The sequence below is a fragment of the Equus caballus genome, chromosome 19 (genome assembly GCF_041296265.1).
Source record: "Equus caballus isolate H_3958 breed thoroughbred chromosome 19, TB-T2T, whole genome shotgun sequence".
NCBI lineage: Eukaryota > Metazoa > Chordata > Mammalia > Perissodactyla > Equidae > Equus > Equus caballus.
Window position 1 is genome coordinate 18801017 of NC_091702.1, and position 19365 is coordinate 18820381.

The following is a 19365-nucleotide window of genomic DNA, read 5'->3' on the forward strand; positions in this document are numbered from 1 at the left end:
GACACAGCCAGTAGAGCAGTAGTTCTCAAAATGCACCTCCCCAGACCAGCTGAGTCAGAAATGCAAATCCACAGGCCTCACCCCAAATTAACTGAATCGGAAACTCTGGGCTGAGGCCCAGCTATCTGTGTTTTAACAGCCCTGCTGGACGCTCTGATACACACTAAAATTTGAGAACCACTGTTCTGCAGGAAGAGTTGGCAATATTTTGAGCAGGTCACCTGATGACACCTTAACAGGGAGAGTGACGCAGTGGGCCACAGATTAGCGGTTCACGCCCCTTACCTCCCGCGGCTCTCCAGCTGGCTTCTCCCTTGCTGTGCTGTCGCCTTGTGGAGAACGCGCCAGCTGGGTAAAATTCTGCTGCTCTGCCTGTTCTGGTTTTCGAAAGCTTGGAATCCTATTCAGAGTATCTTTCAGTTGCTTATATTCTGCAACTTGAGTCTGCACATAAATTGCACAATTGGATGCAAATTGCACAATTTGGGGAGGGAAAAAGATATCATTCATGGATGGTTCACTGGAAAACTAGACAAAAAATTTATACCTAAATATAAGTTAGGAAAAATATGCAGATTGTCTCCATGCATTAGCTATACTTACTTGGACATGCTTAACCATTTTTAAGCACATGCAAAATAGAAGTAGAGTTAAAGGGAACAGAGAAAAAATATCTAAGATAGGTGTTAGTTTCCCATGCTACATTAAACAAAGTCAGAATTTTTATAAATAATTTTTCTAGTATAAATACCATTATTAAAAGTAAGACAGCTATGTAGTCAGTTTTATAGCATTAAAAAAATCTATTAAAAAATTCCACAATTATATAAATACAAGTGCAGATATCTTTTACCAGTACAGTCTGAGTAACACTCTTCAGTGGAAAGGAATCATAGGTTTAAAATAAGTAACTGAATCTATATATTAAATCACTCAGGCCACCCTCTTGCCCCAGGCCACTTGTGCTCAAACAGGGTCCCTTACTTTCCAGAACACTTTCAGTATTGTGCTGTGTGGTTTTGGAAAGTAGGAGCATAGGTGTGAAATGAGGCTGGACTTTTGCTCCTCAATCCTGAATGTCCTTTTCTTATACAGCATAAAGGCACTAATGTGGGTATAGGACTAGAATATACTTATATTGGTGTATCTATGTATATGTGGTGGAGTGTGTGTGTGTCTGTGTGCACGTAATATTTTTAATACGAGAAGCTAAGAAGGCAGAAAAAAATCAAATACTTTAAGACAATCAATAGACACTGCTTATCTTAGCACATCATATGTACCAACACTGTTCTCCTAAGACAGAAATGCTGTGTGCAAACACACATTTACATAAACGCATACAAAGAACACAGAAACCTTTTCTGAACAAGCCTCCCAGACAGGGCCACCTCTCTCAGTGTGCACAGCAGAGCTGCCAGCAGAGGCTGGAATCCAGCCGGCGCTCCCGCTGCCACATCCGTGCACCCAGCCCAGGAAGAGGCGCCTTTCTGCCTTTTTTTTAATTCACACAAAGGTGAAGAAGTCTGCTTGCCAAATCTGTCTCAGGGGAGTGCCTCTTTATAACGTGTACAAAGGTGTGCCATACGGCTAACAGCAGGCCTTAGCTCGAAAATCTATCAAAACATTTGCAAACTAACTTTGGAGGTCAAAGGAAAAAAGAAATGACATCCACAGGGTGATACTTTTAATAAGACAAATATGAAGGAATACACAAACCTTATTTCTAGCCTTTTTCCTTTCTTCTCCTACTATGTATAATCTTAGAAGGCAGTGACGTGGTGGTTCTCAAATAGTGTGCATTAATAATCACAGAAGGATCATGTTAAACATGCAGGTTCCTGGGCCTCCACCTTGAAATCATGACTCAACGGGTCTGGGGCAAGGCCCAGGGAACTGATGTGGGGAAATTTCCAAAAACACTGGTGGGCTTAAGAGTGAAGCATGACTCTGACGTCAGGTTGACCTAAGCTTCAAGCCTGGTTCTTGGGCCAGCTACCTTATTCCTTTGGACCTCACTTTATTAAGTTATAAAAAGGGCACAATATTATATAACTCAATACGTTGTGAATAGTAAAGAAATTTTGTATATAAGGTTATTGTGGTAATCCTTGATAAATTGTAAACTCTCAAATTCTATTCTGTTCTTGCTTTCTTAGACAGAATCTCTTACGATGATTTACATGAAAAATGCAGAGGCCTGAAACAGCACTTGATTTCTTAGGAGACTCAGGAGAAGTTTTAATACGGGATTAGACGTGGACGCTAAGTCTTGTGCCTAGTTCTGCCATAACTACCAAAAAAAGGGAGGGGGCAAGACAAACTTGGAGCCCCTTCTCAAAAGAGCCAAAAAGATATTTAAAGAAATAGAAAACTATAAAGGTATATATATTTTTTCTATACAAAACCCTGTCAGTAATATTCCTAGTGTGTTAACTACAGAATTTGGTTTTGGTCATTAAATGAGCTATTTCACTTATATTTCTCTGAACTTGCAAATTGTTGCTTAGTCTAATATTTTTGGCCATTGTAGCACATAGAGTATTCAATTGGTTTGTCACATTTTTCAGTATGGAAAATAGCCTCATATAAAAATAATAATACTTGACAAAAATTTTATAAAGTTTTGAATGAAATCATCTCCTCTAAAGTCAACTTGATTTACACCCATGTAAAAAATCACCACACAGCTGCAGTTTTGTAGGGAGACACCCCATCAATGACAACCTTGAAATGGGGTCCCCCAAACCCAGATGCCACAGCCTGTGAGATGGGTCAGGGCCCAGCATATGACACTTTGAATAATTTTATAACAACAAAAAATAATAGTTGGTCTCCTGCTAAGTACAGATAAAGTTGGTTTTCCTTTGCCCTTCCCTCTGAATTCTTCCAAGAGAAGAAAAGTGAAGACTAGTGGCTAAGAAGACAGTGACTAAGCCCACCATTTCCATTTCTTTGCTTCCGCTAGAAAGCAGGACAACACTCAGCATGATATTGCTGTAATTAGCTCCCCAACACTTGTGTTTGATCGTTTGTTCATTCAGTAAATATCTGCTGAGGGCCTGCCTTGTGCCAGGGACTGTTCTAGGCTTTGAACAAATGGAGCTTATAATTCTCATTTTTTGTTCTTTATTGACGTGAGATCTTTTCTTATTTTCTGTAATTTGACCAACAGCACATGAGCCTAGTCCCAAAAGGAGTGTGTGTGGGCTGCGATGCTGGGAGCAAGGGCAGGAGGGGCGGAAGAGAAAGTCTGACAATGATTTGCTTAGGTTGCTGGCATCATAAAATCCCATAGATCATATAGCAGGAGTCAACAGAGGTCAGAGAGTGGCCAAAGACCATATTTATAGGATAATTTCTATGATTTAAACAAGTATTAATCTACTGCATGTAGGGGCTGATGGAAGGTAGAAATGGTCATACGCAGCCAACTACTAGTGCAAAAAACAACAGAAGGTTATTTAATATTCCCTTGATTGAATTCTGAAAGCATGCACGATGCTCAGGATCAGGATAGCGCTGTCCGAAGAAACCCACCGAAGGTTGGGTGGTGAGAGGCTACATGCAGAAAGGAATTCAGAAATGTTAAAGCAGACTTTACAAAGAACCCAGAGGCTGCGACCCTTCTAACCTGCGCAGCAGCCAGCGCACTCTTGTGGTCTTCCAAAGTCACTACAAGCTGCTCATGCTCGGAGAGTAAATTCTTATGCTGTTGCTACACGAAAAAGAATTTTACACATTGAGTTTTAACATTCGAAGACAAATCCCACTTTGGCTGACAGTGGTGTGAGCACCCACACAGCGCTTGCGTGTTTCTCTGTTGTGGTTTTGGCAGCACTGATTAAGTTTAAAAGTCTTTGTAGAGAACAGACTATGATTAATGTAGTATTCCAAAATCTAAAACGTGCTACCCGAATATCATAATCATGTACAATGAAATCGAAACAAAAAGAAAAAATATTTCATCATTAATAAACCTTTGTAAATAAAAAGCTTATGAAAATGCAGCCACCTAGCAAAAGAATCATTTCTGTACTAATGAACATGTTTGGATTTTCAGATCATCTTTTGGCTTACGATGCAGACGTGGTAGAAGTATTGGGCGGATTCCAGTCTATGCAAAGCCCAAAATGATAACGTGGATTAGGAAAGCAGGTCAGTTGGGAAGTGACTTTTACAGCCATTCTACAAAGTTCAGTAGGCAAACAGCACAGAGTCAGAAGCTCAGTTTTTCTTTACCTTGACGTCTTGGAGCTGCGTGTGCATGTCCTGGTGCGCTTTCCTTAGCTGTCTATTCTCTTCTCTCAAATTGTACACGGTTTCTATTTTAGAACAAGAAAAATCACGCATAAAGCCTTGAGCTTTTCAGTTTTTTGAGTCCACTGTTTTCATATCCACAGCTTCACACAACTTGTTTTAGGATTTGTTTTGAACTTTGACAGTATAATATTCCAAATCAACAGAAACTGTATCATTTTGGGATGTGGTCTGGATTGGGCTGGACATCACAATACAATCTGGTTCAGTAGTTTAAATACTTTTAAACAAACTACACAATGGAGAAGAAGTTAAGGATTTTTAATTACTCAGGAGTTAAAAATGAAATATCTGCTAATAAAGCAAATCCTCAGGAATAAAATGTAATGGGCAGGGGTGGTCTAAGATTTGAGTCTCTTTACAAATTTAAGTTATCAAGAAGTACAAACTCTGTTTTTTATGGCATGAATAATTTCCACAGACCCCAAAAGGTATTTCAATTATGAAGGCAACTCAAAGAAATAAAACAAGAGAGTAAAACCCCACTTACCTGTTGAAAAGTTATAAATATATTTTCTTTCTCCTACCATTGAGTTCTTGATGGATCCGAATTCTCCCTCCAATAGCTACAGGCCAGTTCTTTCCAGGACTACCAGTGAGACTGCAGCAGTCAGAGCCACGTCCCAGAATTTCCCCACCCTCACACACTCCTGTTCGGGGAACAGCCTCAGTGACTTAAAGATTTGGGACGCATCTCTATGACCCTCTTGGTAATTTTCTCACACTCCCTGTATCTGGACATTAGATGTTATGAACTGGCAGCTGTTGGGCTGAATCCAAATCACAAACATTTTTTTTTTGCCCCTGCAGTGTTGGCTTAGACAGCGTCTTCCACATTTGAATAGTTGTCACCATTTAAAAATCAGGAATCTGGGTCTGGTAACACAAGGCCAATTCTCTGTGACAACACTCAGCAGAAGCTGCCTGGTGGCAGGGTGACACTGTGATTCATTTTTTCAATGGGAGGTACTTTCGAGAATGAAAGGGGATGCTGAGATGGCAGGGGTAAGCCTTGCCTGCGCTGGGCAAACCGTCTCTGAGTGGCATTGCCCTCTGCAGACGAAATCCTACCTCTCCAGCGTGGCACTCGGCGCTGAAGGAAAGTGCCAGGCACCATCTCTCACTGTATTTTCCGTCCCTTTCACTCCTTTTTAGTCCCTGCCTGATCCCTGGGCATTGGATTGGTCATGGGTTTAGGGGAGAGATCTAGAGCAAGATGGGAAATGTGGCCAGTGTCCACCGGCATGTAATGATGGATTTTCTCAAAGGTCAAAACAGGATGCCGCTGCCAATCCAAGAGGACGGTAAGTGTGCTGTTGGTTGCATGGGGCTTCAGTCTAGACAGACAGACAGACAGACAGACAGAGACACACACACACCTGAAATACACAAACTTTGCTAGCTTTTAAATGGATTTCAGATTATAAACTTATCAGCAGTGGCTCCCGTGCCTTTGCTGTGTTACCTTGAGCAAGTTATTTAACTTTAGTAGGACTCAATTTCTTCATTTGTTAAATTAGGCTAAACATAAGGTCTACCTTACAGGTTGTTATGAGAATGAAATAAGATAGCATGAGGAGTTTCACCGAGTACTGGCACATGGTAAACATTTGTTGAGTGTCAGCTATTTTTATAACAATAATGGAAAGGATAATTAGGTAAGCTTCTATGCTATCAGCTCATCGCTAGACATAGTCTAAATTCTAAATTCTCTCCTCATATCACATGCAACCACCACAGACTACTTAGACTACACACCTTACAGTTTGCACTACTGACCTGCATCTTTCACAATATGCTTTCGCTTACTATCCTAAGCTTTTATCAAGGACCATAATCAAAAAAGTGCTGATGTGAAAACTGCTTATGAAAGTGTCATCAAAAGCACTGTCATACTCTGTTGTTTCAGGTCTGAGAAATGCTTTCCAAAAATTAACTGGTACCAGAAATACTGTTCTCTTTCTCGCTCTCTTTTACTCTCTGTCTCTGTCTCTCTCTCTGTCTCTCCCTCACCCCCCATGATACTAGTATATTCTCTCTTTCTGATAACAAGAGCCCTATAACTTACTCTATTTCCTCTTTTGTCCTGGGTGCCAGGAAGTTCAGACCAAGTTACAAGATTGGATTATCTCACTACGCAGAACTCACATACATGTGTCCCCCTATTTTCTGTGGTTCTGATTTCTTGTTAAAATTTTATTATACATGGACTTTGTTTTAAAGAAAGGAGTAAATATAGAGTACACATAAGAAAACATGACTTTCAGGGCTATTGCTAAAATTAAATGAACTAAACTATGTAAAGTATGCCATGCAGAGTTCAGATATCTAGAAAATTTTCTTTCTCATTCCTTAACAAATCTACTTGGTATCAGTATAATTGAATGTACTTACTCAGCTTAGGTCAGGTTTGCAGATGCTAAACAGTGAATCCAATAAGGCCAGTGTCTCCTCCCTCACCACCCACAGCAGAGCTTTCCACAGGCCCGGCAAGTGCTCCCTGATGCTGGAGACCTTTCCTCCTTTACACCGCCTCTGTGAGGACCTTCCGTGTTCAGTCTTTCTTCCTTTCTCTGTTTGTTTCTTCAATGACCCCTCACCACCTGGCGCATCACCAAGAAGCCAAGACCCCACATGTCCACATCTCTTGGATATCATCTGAGGACACCTGGACCAACTCAATCAAGGCCACCTCAACCCTTTGCAAACCGCCTTAATGGCTACTTAACTCCCATGTGCCTTTTTTTGGTAACCTATTATTTTGAAATACTTATAGATAGAACATTGCAAGAAAAAGTACAGAGAGATCACCCAGCTTCCTTCTGTGATGACACCTCACATAAAACCAAGAAATTGTTTGGCAGAGTACAATTTACTAGACTACAGACCTTACTCAGATTTCACTATTGTTTTTCCCAGCACCACGTGCCTTTTTAAAGCAATTTTCACACTTTAAACTTACTTAGCACCTGAACAGGTGATTGTAGAATACGCTGTTTCTCTTTTCCAGAACTCACATCTACTCAGAGAAGTGATGCATTTTGATCCATATTACTATGAAAATAACTGCTGCTGATACGGACGGCAGTTAGCGTATACTGAAGGTTTACCATGTACCAGAAACTGTTCTAGGTGCTTACATAAATTATTTAATCCTCACACCAACCCTACGAGGTTGATACTTTTTATGACTTTCCCAGCTTCACAGATGAGGGTAATGAAGCCTGCGGTGACCACACAATGTGCCTATGGTCATATAACCAGTAAGTGAAGAGGCCAAGATTCACCAGGACAGCCTGACTTGGGAGCCTGGGCTTTCTGAAGCTACTATTAGCAATCAACAGGGGGTCTTCTTGCCCCTTTGGAGATCTAGAAATGCATGGGGCAATTTTCAGTCATCACAATGACAGGGGAGCACTGATGGCATTTTGTGGGTAGGGGTGAGAGATGCTAAATTGTTCTTGCAACACACATAAAGAGCCCTGTCTTGCCCATCACGGCCAGTGTGCCCTGTTGAGAAACACTAAGTATTCTATTCTGATTCCCTAAACAAACCCAGAGATCAGGACAGATATGAAATGTTACAAAGAAGTAAGTGGCTGGTAAAGGACCACATGATAAATGTACATCAGTCACCATGCAAAAATCAAAATACAACAAAAAGTCTACTGTTCCATTGAAATGTTAATGTGAGCACTTATTTCCATATAAACTGGCTAATTAGATTTCCAAATACCTTTTAGCTTAGAAAGCTCCTGTTCTTTCTCTTGCTGCAGCTGCAGGTATTTCTGTTTATGGTCATTGAATGTCCGACTGAAGTCTTCTCCTTGTTTGCGATGTTCCTCTTCCAAGTCACTGTGCTGTTTCTTTAGCTCCTCATGTTGACTCTGCAAAGATGAAAACTTGAGCAGACATGGACAGTCTCTAAATTCCATTTGAGTCTATTTCTTGACAGCATAACCTTTCTCTTGCAAGAAAGTAAGAACCAGTGAAGAAGTGAAGAAGTGAAGAAGGCTTCGTTTTCCTCTGGTCGCTTTTAATTTGTGCAGCTCCCTTCCACTTCCCTCACATTCCAAATGAATAGTTTGAGATCACAGCCAAAGAGAATTTTCTCCTTAATGTTTAACATTAATGTGAACAAGCAGAAGTTAGAAGTTCGCATGACAGATAGAAAGGAGAGGGACTGGGGGAAATTCCCAGGGACTCAAATTACTGCGGAAAAAAGTAAGGCTAATGGAACAATTATCCCTCCCCGGGGGGGTCCAGACTTCCTCTTTCAATCTATGTTTGCCCAGCAACGTTTCTGATCTTCCTTCTTTGATTTCCAGCCTTCCTGGTAACCTGGTTTAAAGGAGAAGAAAGAAAAAGACTCTTTTCTCTTTTGGGGAAGTAATAAATTTATTGTTTATAGAATGATTCTTATTTATCTCACTCCTGATTATAATACCATGCTGTCATCACAATCTAGATAAATTTCCCAGTCTCTAAATGCTTGCTGTGAGAGGATGGTCTACTCTAATTCACGTATGGCTTTCTTGATAATAGGAAAGGTTCTGGTTTCAATAAAAAGCACACGCCCCACTGCTACAGGAGGAAAGGCAATCCCAACACCAAGCTGGGTGCTGGGGTGGAGATCACCGCCCGGGCTTCCTGCAGCGCAGAATGCATAATGGCAGCTGCTCATCTCCTCCAGCTTCACAGAATCAAGGAATCTCTTTCTTTCTCTCTATTTTTTTTAGTCTTCCTGACACACAATAATGGGTTTTACCCAAGAACCAAGGAAGGAGAATCTTTAAATATAAATTGCCTTCCTGTGGTCGGTAAAAGGACGCATTAAATATTAGTAACACGAAGGAAGCATTTTAATAGTTCTACTGCCTCCAGTGTGTCTAAGGGAAAACAAAATATCTAAGGAAAACAACCATGAGAAATTAAACAAACAAAAAGCCTTAAAGGATAAAGAGAGGAACAACATTAAAAATTCATTGACCAGGGAGTCTGATTTATAAGAAAATGTGATAAGGTAAATATGTTCTTTGTAATTGGGTGATGTATATGATAGGGCATTACAACTATACATCGTTTTTAGCCAAATATGACTTTAATATACATTATTACAATACAAATCAACTTTCTGCAAACTTTCCTTAATCACTTACGCTAGTTAGCCTTCCATTCATTCATGAAGAACAACTTTAAATTACTCACTTTCAACATCTGATGTTGCACATTCAATGCACTGTATCTACTATTGGAATCTTGCTGTAAATCAAAAAGAAAATAGTTAAGACAAAGATGAAAAATCTGTGCCTTTTGCTAAACACAGCTTAAAGCTCTTAAGAGAAGAATTCTTTCATTTCGCTTGTGTAACTAAAATGAATTCCACGTTTGAACCAGGATGTCTCTGAGGCCATCTCTTTATAGAATAGCTGAAGTGAGGTTTTAACATTCCCTTAAGTTTGCTAGATTTTAGTAATGAAAAAGCAGGACATCGAATCACAAAACAGAGCTTGACAGGGCCGGTGGAGATGACTGACTTCCATTCTCCTACTGAGAACCGAGGCCCAGACGCACGAGGAGCTTGTCCTGAGACAGTCACCGCATACGGCTAAGACATTGTGCTCCAAGGGGACGAGGGCGTGAACCAGCTAGGACCAGGCCTCACAAGCCTAGCATGGCTTAAAGGAGGGAGAAAAAAGGCGCTTTCCTTCCCTGAGCTTCAGTGGGTAAGAAATTCTACATACATTACTTTACCTCAGTAAGACTCCACTGCACAGAGTGAGAAACTGAAACAGTTTGATAAGGAAGGGGCCAGGGGCAAACATTTCCTTTAGTAGCAGAGCCAGGACTGAAGCTTGAACTTAAGCCTAAGCCGACCTCCATGTCCCCGTAGCACATCTTTGTTGCCCGGAGGAGCATCTTCACCCGTGGACCTCACACCTTGCCACAGGCCTGGGCAGCCATAACCAGTACAAAGGATGCCCGGAGGTTCTCTCCCCAGGCTGCCTTGCTCTACCTTACGGGCCACAATCCTCGCTCTACCCCACCGCCAGCACAAGGACACTCTCAATCATATCTTTTTTCCAAATTTTTACAACTTCTAAAATGAACTGCATTTTTGCTTTACCACTTTATTGCTTTACTATTTTAATTTATAGGAAAATTACATTATAAAATGCACACCAGGCTGCACACAGTTTGATTAGGGCTTGTAAAAGCAAGTAAGAGTTGAGAGCTGGCTGAGGGCCTCCCGGCGCCCAAGGAACTGACTCTTTTCAGTTTTAATACCCAAAATGCCAGTGTTTTATTCAACTCATGCTTATATTCTTTCTCTTAGAGTAAAAGAACGACTTGTTTTTCTCCAGTTAATTTGGACTTTAAAAAATTTTTTAAATGCAAATATCATCTATTTATTCATTCATTCCACAAATGTTTTTGAATGTGGACTCTAAGCCAGGGACTGTGTCAGACTACACAGTAACAAACTAAAAAAATATTGCAGTCTATAGAAAAGAGAGACTAAACAAATGAACAAATAAGTGGATAAAAATAATCTTCTCTTTACTGTTGAACATTAATAAGGCCATTCCTAATGTATCACTATCATCAATAACATGATAAGTAAAGGTAATCTTTAAAAGAACAATCTTTGAGGTCTTCTTCTTGGAATTTTTTGGCAGTAAAAAAGAAAAGCGTATTTTAGCCCTACAATCCTAATGATCAACAGAGTAAAAGATTTTTCTATTACATTTCCCTCTCCTTTAAGTTTCATTTAAAAAATTAAGAAAAAAAAACTTACCCTTCCTTTATTTAGTGTTTCTTGTGCTTCTAATTTATAAACAAGAAAATCTAGAAAACACCAAATGAAGAAAATAGATGGTGAGTTAATTCACTGTGGAATTTTTAAACATCTAAAAGAATAAAGGCAAACTTTACTCAGACTTCTAAAAAATGTTTTAGGTTTAAAAGAATCTACTTGGTGCCTTACATACTTTATTTTGCCTCTTAATGCTTTAAAAAACTATTGTATAATTCTCCTCTTTACCTTAAAGCTGTAAATCTTAATCAACTAGTTGATTAAAAGTGCATTGAGAATGTGCACTCTATGACTCACTCTCCTTGAAATTAAGGAGAAAAAACCATGAAGCACACCTAAAGACAGACACGACTTATTGCTATCCACTAGATGGCACACGAAAATCACGCAGGACCTAGAAAGACGCATCAAGCCGTGGAAACCACCTTCAATGCTCTTAAAGCTTTACTATCCACTAGATGGCCCTGTAAAATCACTCTGCATTTCAAGATACGAAAACCCAAATCCTGTTGAAGCATTTTTATGACAGTAAACTTCTACTCCCCACACAGGCTTCATTCGAGGGTCAGTATGACATCCTAACCATACTGCCCTCCCTGCTCCCCCTCCTCCTACCCCATACCGGGGTAATCAGACAGAACACCGACCTGAAATCTTAAGATTTATCAGAAAACATGACGAATAAATAAGAATGCTGATGATTTCAAATCACGAGCTGTATAAAGCCTATGCTTTATAGAAAAATTCCAATAAAAATCAATAGCATTGCCTAATACCTGTGCTACATGTTAATTTTTCAAACTGAACCAATTGGCTGTGCCAAAAAAAGGCTTCCCAAGAAAAAAACAAGTGCATAACTTAAAAGACACTATACAATGTGATCAATTCATTATATTATAAATGTGAGTGTGTGTACATGTATGTGCATGTATATATACAAAATCTGTCATATTCTGAACAATGTACTGCTGCTACTTTCTAGATATCTGTGGTCAGAAGTTCCAGGTATGAGTAACATGTGTGTGAGCTTCAGATGAAAAGCTTTTATTTCTGAAGCAATATGTAGATACAATATAAGTATCTCAAGGCGGCACAAACTGAATTAAAGATTCTGAATGCCATCTTGAGCAGGAATTATTTTATTGCATGGTGCAGAGCATAATCCTTAACATCTCTTTCTCTATCCACTTATAAAACTGACTTTGGGTTGATTTGAAAGATTTCTCAGCAAAAAAACAGTAAAGCAAATACATGATGCTTCAGTGAAGACACAGCAAAAACACAGAACACAATCATATTATTTATTTACCTTCCTTTGCTTTCTTATGTTCAAGTCTTTCCTTTTGCAAGGATTTCTCTAATCTTGATCTGTGTTCATACACAACTGTAAAACAAAAGAGTTAAAATTTGTCTTCAAAGAATTAGAAATTCTCAAGTAAAATTTTCAAAGTAAGAGGAAAACAGTTTAAGGTCTTCTCACAATCAAAATAAAAACGGATGTATTGTAAGTTCCACATTCAGTAAAAAACAGACGCAATAACAGACATCATTTTGCACTGACTCCTATGGAGTCTGCCCCTCTATAGAACCAAGACTCCAGAAAAGGCGTCCACCTTCTCTGCCAGCTCCTTTTCCATCTGCTGCTTCTTAAACTCAAGCGTCTCTGTGAGGTTCCACGTCTCTCCCTGGGCAACCGTGTCCACGCTCATGACTTCAACCACCACTGGCACAGCATCTACCCCACATCTATACTGCCAACTTCCACCTCTCTATTAGGCACGAGAAGAACATTTTCTAAAGCCTACACGTTGTTTCCATACTGATACCCCACACGTACTGCCAAGTCGACATGATATGAATCTGAGTTAAGGCTGCCTGGACCAGTGAGGAAACCTCCGTAGTGTACCACTGGGATGAAAGAGGTAGGGTGCACTCCCGTGTGTCAAGGAAAACACACGTGAGAGCGCCTCGGAAATGAAGGAGGGAGGGACTCTCCAAAGAACCTATACAAGTGCCCAGAGAAGAACAAGTCAGGTTTACATCTGCCTTGGCCAGCAGAAACAAGGCAAACTGCTGTCACTGTGTGAGACCTCCCTGCACGTCACCATCCCTACCTAGCCAGTCTACCCGGAAGCAGCCGGAGTCACCTGGCGAGTCGAGGAGGAAGAGCAGATGTGTTGGCGGCAAGCAGGGAGAGGAAGCCTATCAGAACTCTCTTCCCCACTACAGGCTCCACATCTACAGCAAAGGGAGGCTGCAAGAGAGGGGAAGGTTCACCTTTAACGAATAAAGTACCGATTACACCGGACTAGACCAGACATGATACTTACTAAACTGAGACTGTGTTTATGAATAAAAGCTATTGAAAGGTTTTTTTTTTTAATCTGAGAGAAGCCAAGAACCAACCAAGTGTGTCTTAGATTTCATCCAGGGACAGAAAACCCAGCCCCACAGAATGGATTGAATAGGCAAGGAGAGGAGAGGAGAAGAGGATAAAGCAGATTTCTGATGGACCCTTTGAATCCTGTTGGTTCAACATTATGGTCACATATGATCTCATTCCCTGGCAAACTAAACCAAATCTGTCAAAGTCATTTGGTTCTTTTACCAGTCTCCAGCTTCCCACGACTGCCTAAGATACAATTTCATCATCAATCACGGACTGAGCACACAAATCCCCCCATGGTCGTCCAAAGTCGCCATGGTCACAGCAGTTCCCCTCCCTACACCTGCTACAATCTCTTGCTGCTGAAGGTCCTTCCTCTCATCCTTTCCCCACTGCCACTGCTGTCCTCCTTCCAACACAGCCATCATCTCCTGGGTCTTCCACCTTCTCCCTACACTGCATCTCTCATCTTCTTGTCCCATATAAACCCATTCCCAGGGCTCCATCTATGACTACCACAGCCCCTACCTCTGCTCACACCTCTGCTATCATCTCTGTCCACAACTCCTAGAATGTCTGCCACCACCCAAACCGATATGGTGTTGTCCCCTAATGGCATAGCTGCCGCAATCTCATCTCTTCCCTCATCCTCACCCCCCTACTAGTCATTGCAATAATCCCTGCCCCATTCCCCTTCTCCACCTGGGTTCCTATTCTATGCGCCAGATGACCTCTTTCCCCCGACTGCTATTATTATAAAGGAATCCAGTACAACTCTAGTTATTGAGCCCCTGCTATGTTCTTGGCACCGTATTACGAGTAGAAATGCAAAATAGATAGACGTGGGCCTTGGCCTCAAGAAGCTCAAGTCTAACACGGGAGAGAGCTCTGGATGGGAGAGGGGTGAAGGAAGACCTCTCAGAGGTGGTGATCTCCTGGCTGGTTTTGAGAGTGAAAAGACCAACTTGGTAAACAGGGGCACCAGAGGAGAAAGTCACTCTTGGAAGACACCACAGGGACAAAGGCAATGAGGTGTGAAATTGGACTAAACGTAGCTGTTTTCCAAAAAGCTTAGTTCCAGTCCATTGTTGAGAAATCACATTTTTTAAAACATATACATGTACGGTATATAAGTCACTGAGCCAATTTCTAAAAGCCTGTTCAAACCAAGAGGTTCCTTGGATTGGTACTATCAGTACCATCTTGAATGATGATTGCAACACGGCAGCAAAAACAAGGATTAGCGCTACAGAACGTCACCATGCCAAGCCCTGAACTGTGGCTCCGTCTCTGGGAATTTCAGGCAGGTCGGGGAAACGTACAGGAAACAGCTAAATTACAACGCTGTCAGGACATAACAGAGGCAGGGACAGAAGGCTATAGGACCACCTGAGCTCCCCAGCTGGGAGAAAACACACTCCCTCATCTCCAGTCCACCGGCCAAAGGTCCCGTGTTCTGGGTGGAGGGCCCCAGGAACGTAAACATGCCAGTTAAAAGGGAATCTTGCTGCAGGAACTGGACACATTATAGACGACTGCAGCAAGCATGTGCTTCACTTTCCAAGAAAGGAACCAGCAGAGTCATCACCATCATGTTCCAATGGAACTGAAGTGGCAGCGGGAGTCCAAGTTGGGGGCTCCTGCAGAGGTCAGGCTCATTAGGGGGAAACAATTCCAGCCTAGCAACACCCATGATAAAACACACACACATACACACACACACACGTCAGGAAGACCTACACAAGAGGACTGCTCATCACCCATCCCCAGCCACCTCAGACTCTAAGTGTTAAACATTAGCGTGGAAGGGTAAGCACAGAGGGGAAAGGCTGCATTTACAAATTACAATCCTGTGAAATTCTTCTTTACTTAGTAAAATATAGCAGAATCACTGTAAAGTCACTGTTGCAAACTCAATGTTGTGCGGTACTCAGTAATGAGGTAATGATTATCTTTGGTTTAGGAACCATAAAACTCGTCAGCATGGATTCATCTTCACTAAGAGTGGAGGGTCTGCTGGATTACACCAAAGAGAGAGGGAGAGTGGGCGATGGTGTGTGGGAGGGCGGGAGATGGTGCTCCCTTCTTTAGTCTCTTCTCTGTGATTCAGTCAGGAAGACAATGTGCCACAACTGGTCCAAAGTACCCATTTATCAAACTGAATGACACACTGTCTTTGACAGTTTTGTCCTCAATGCGAATTTACACATTCGACATATTAATATATTAATAGCAGTGTGTCTCAAGAGCCAGGAGATCACAGTTATAAACTTTCACAGATAACCTGAATAGATGCCATATGATGTCCACAAAGAGGCAAACATGGCTGTGGATTATAGTCAAAATTCCAAGGTCTTGGGAAATCTAAGACATATTCATGAATACACAAAACGGCATCACCAATAGCAAGATCTAAGGCAAGAATGCATTTTCGCAATTGTAGTAGAAAAAAATGATGTGGTAAACAGGAATAGAGGATATATATAGAAACCATGAGGTAATCATACTATTATCTTACTCAGAACTGGTCAAGCCATTATTATAGACCAGCTTCTAGTCCTGATGTAATGTAACTTAAGAATGCAGAAATGGTTTGGGGTTGGACAATATCACCAAGGAGGAAGATGAAAGAATGGAGCGGCAGTGGCTGATGGAAAGTTGGAGAAGTGTTCTTCTTCATTAGGCTCAGAAAAAGGAAAACAAGCCAAAAAGGAGCCTTAAACTATATGCTGAGAAAACCCTATTAGGGAAAGGAAAGTGAGAGTGAAAATTAACCCTTGGAATTAGAAATCCTAAAGAGAAGGGGAGAGGGAAAGAGGTGGGTGGTGACAGAATGGTGGAAAGCACACACTCTGGTGTCTGGGTTCGCATCCCAGACCAGCTGCTTACGGGGCGAGCTGTTCAACTTCTCTGTACTTCACTTTCCCACACGGTCTGCAGGGATAATGACTGTAGCCATCTCTTTGGGAGGATGTCAGGGCTAAACGAGTTAATATATGTCAAGTACTTAGAACAGTGCTTGGCACAAAATAAATGCTAGAAAATACTAAAATGTTGTTTCACCTATCTGTGATGGCTTAAAAGTGTCAAAGAACTGGGTGATTCCCCGAGCCCTTTCAACCCTACAATTAAAGTCTAATAGTAACAAAGTAATGAGAAAGAGAGAGACAGACGCTCAAAAAGGCAATAAAATATTCATCTGTTTTCTTTTACTTAAAAAAATTTTCCTTAAAAAAAGAGAAAGCAAATAATCATTCCAACAGCTTAGTAAAACGCATAAGCCTATTATTTTTTATAAAAACTCAAGGCCAGTAAACAGACCAGACAGAATCTCTATGTCCTTGTAGCTCTTCTAGAAAATTTCCCTATCAATTAAACACAGATGCACACACTCACGCTACCCTTAATTCTTTAAACATGCATTCTCCAGGCTTCTAAGCTAGTGATTTATCTAGATAGGTTTACTGTTTGGCCTACCAGGAGGATTGCTAATCAATCCTTGTCACCTATCTCTATTTTTCTATTTATACTCTGAAGTCAAGGGCATCGGTCAAGATGAACTAATGCTGATACAACATCTGCAACTGAAAAGGTCTATAATGAATATTCGCAAAGCACCAAACAAGTTTCAGGAAAAATAAGTATAAAAATAAAGGTTCAATCTCAGCATTCAAAATCTTTATCGCAGAGTAACACTGCAACAGGGACATAACCCTGCAACGGGGACAGGATTTGAATCACAAGACCTCATGAGAAAAAGATGAAAATCCACAATACTCAGCATCTCCTCTGTTTACCGAAAAAGAGTTTAATATTTTCCATGCAGCTGAGAATGGAAAGAGGTTTTATTTCCCCTTAAAGCACTCAAGAGTTTAAAAACATGCCAGCTTCCTACAGCAATTTTCCATTCTAACTCTGATTTCCATCTGAAAGTCACAAGAGAAATTAGCTGTTTACATCCACTTATGGGCAAAATACATATCTATGACATTTCAGGGCAAACTGCTCCAACTCAGAATTAGAAAGCAACCCTCTTAAAAATAGACACAAAACATTGCTCAGTGTTTTAACACCTTAAGCAAAGAGAGGGCAATGTTTCTTTGGCAGAAGCAACAGCCCATGAAATTTTGCTTTCAGGCCTGACAATAACATAAGGTTTTATCTTTATTTAAAACACAAATAACTGAGGCTTGGTATGAAAGCACACAATTCAACTTTTGAAAATATTAAGATTTCCAAGTACCTTTATCATTTTACATATGATAAAAGTTAAGACGAACAAATTTGTGCTTTTGATAATTGTGGCTGAAGATTTTCAAGTAGGATAGCAAGAGAGATAAAAAAAGGAAAATAAATTGAAATCAATACAGTGCCCAGAACACAACACTTTTGAGGTTTGGTTTTGTTTTTGTCTTTTAGGCCTAAAATCATAGATATTTCTCATAGTCTTTAGGAACAGTTTCCAGAGGTGGTTCTAAGCTGCCAGAAGCAGGTGGAGGCCAGCCTCTTGCCCACTCCCCGCTCTGGAGAACAATGAGTTGGTACGTAACATGAAGACAACCTCACAGATGCAGTTTCCAATCATCTCTCCTTCCTTCTTTCATAATTTTACCTCCTAAGAAGTCTGAGAAAGAATACAGGAGCCTTCCATAGAAAACAACCCACATAAAACAAGTAAATAAAAGAAAAAAGAAGGGGGACAACTATTGCCATTTTGAGGACCACACTGGAGAGAAGGGCACCCCTAAAGCTCTGTCCTCAGTGTCTCAGCAGCCGCTGTTGACAGTCTCCTGAGCTCCGCGTCCATCTTCATGACTTCACTCCGACCTCTCCCAGACGACTAAACCGTTAAGTCCAGCTTTTACTTCTCAACTCCACCCCAGTTTCACATCTCCCAGTACACCTCAACCTTTCCAGTCTGCCTGACCATTTATAGCTGAGTTTAATTATTAATTAACCTTTCCCTGTGGTTAGCTCCCTTTACTAAATTACATATTCACCTTCCAGGCCTGGGGGCGAAACCTTCCAACAGCTTCCCTCCACACCCTGAGCAAACCTCCAAGTCCTCCAGGCCTCACCCCATTGTTCATCCCGCTCCAGCCACCGCAGCCTCCTTGTCATTCCCTGAGCACGCCTGGCACACCTTCACCTCCGCACCTCAGCCCGCCTCCTCCTGCACCCCACCGCTCCTCCTCCAGACCTGCACGACCAGCTCCCTCACTGCCTTCAGATCCCGACCAGAAAGACGCCTTCTCGCCAAGCTCTTTCCTGGCCAGCCCATCTAAACTTGCAACCTGCTTCCCACCCTCAACACTTCCAGTCTCCTTTTCTACTTTATTTTTCTCCTTAGCACTCAACACTTGCTACTGTATTTTTCACTTGTTTTATTTATTGCCTTTCTATCCCAGCTCAGTCAAAGCAAGAATTTCTGGTTTGCTTTATTTCACTACTGTATCTCCGGTACACTGAACTGTAGGCAGTCAATAAATAAATAATGAATGAATGAATGAATGAACTCTAAGAGCACTGAAGGCTCAGATTGGCTGTCTCCTTTTTCTTTCTCTTCTACAACCCAAACCCTCACTACCACATCAGTCCCAATGCCCCAGCTCTAGTATCTACTGATATTCAGTAATAGTTGTTAAGTGAATGAGCACATTTAGAAGACATTTCCTTCTTTTCCTCATTTGCCTGCCATTCGTTATGTCCCAGCACTTTTAAACTGAATTTCCACATTTGTTGGATCATTGGAACTCGCACATCCCAGAGAAGAGGCCAGTAACAGAATAGAGATTAAATATAAATTTATCTGTTGATGTACAGGCTCATAAGATTAGTGTTA

At 41.1% G+C, this 19365-nt stretch overlaps 1 protein-coding gene across 13 annotated transcripts in view; it reads right to left on the reverse strand.

The window, feature by feature from the left end:
* The window catches only part of GOLIM4 (golgi integral membrane protein 4), a 74783-nt gene that overhangs the window by 19369 nt on the left and 36049 nt on the right, over positions 1-19365 (reverse strand). For 8 of the 13 annotated variants that reach the window (XM_070242570.1, XM_070242569.1, XM_070242567.1 and 5 more), the window contains exons 2-8: positions 12447-12521; positions 11120-11169; positions 9529-9582; positions 8057-8207; positions 4243-4325; positions 3635-3718; positions 286-444 (exon numbers count right to left, since the gene is read on the reverse strand). In XM_070242570.1, the coding sequence (XP_070098671.1) occupies positions 286-444; positions 3635-3718; positions 4243-4325; positions 8057-8207; positions 9529-9582; positions 11120-11169; positions 12447-12521 (656 nt within the window). The remainder of the gene's footprint in view (positions 1-285; positions 445-3634; positions 3719-4242; positions 4326-8056; positions 8208-9528; positions 9583-11119; positions 11170-12446; positions 12522-19365) is intronic. The other 5 variants (XM_070242572.1, XM_070242571.1, XM_014732733.3 and 2 more) reach the window with 1 other exon arrangement.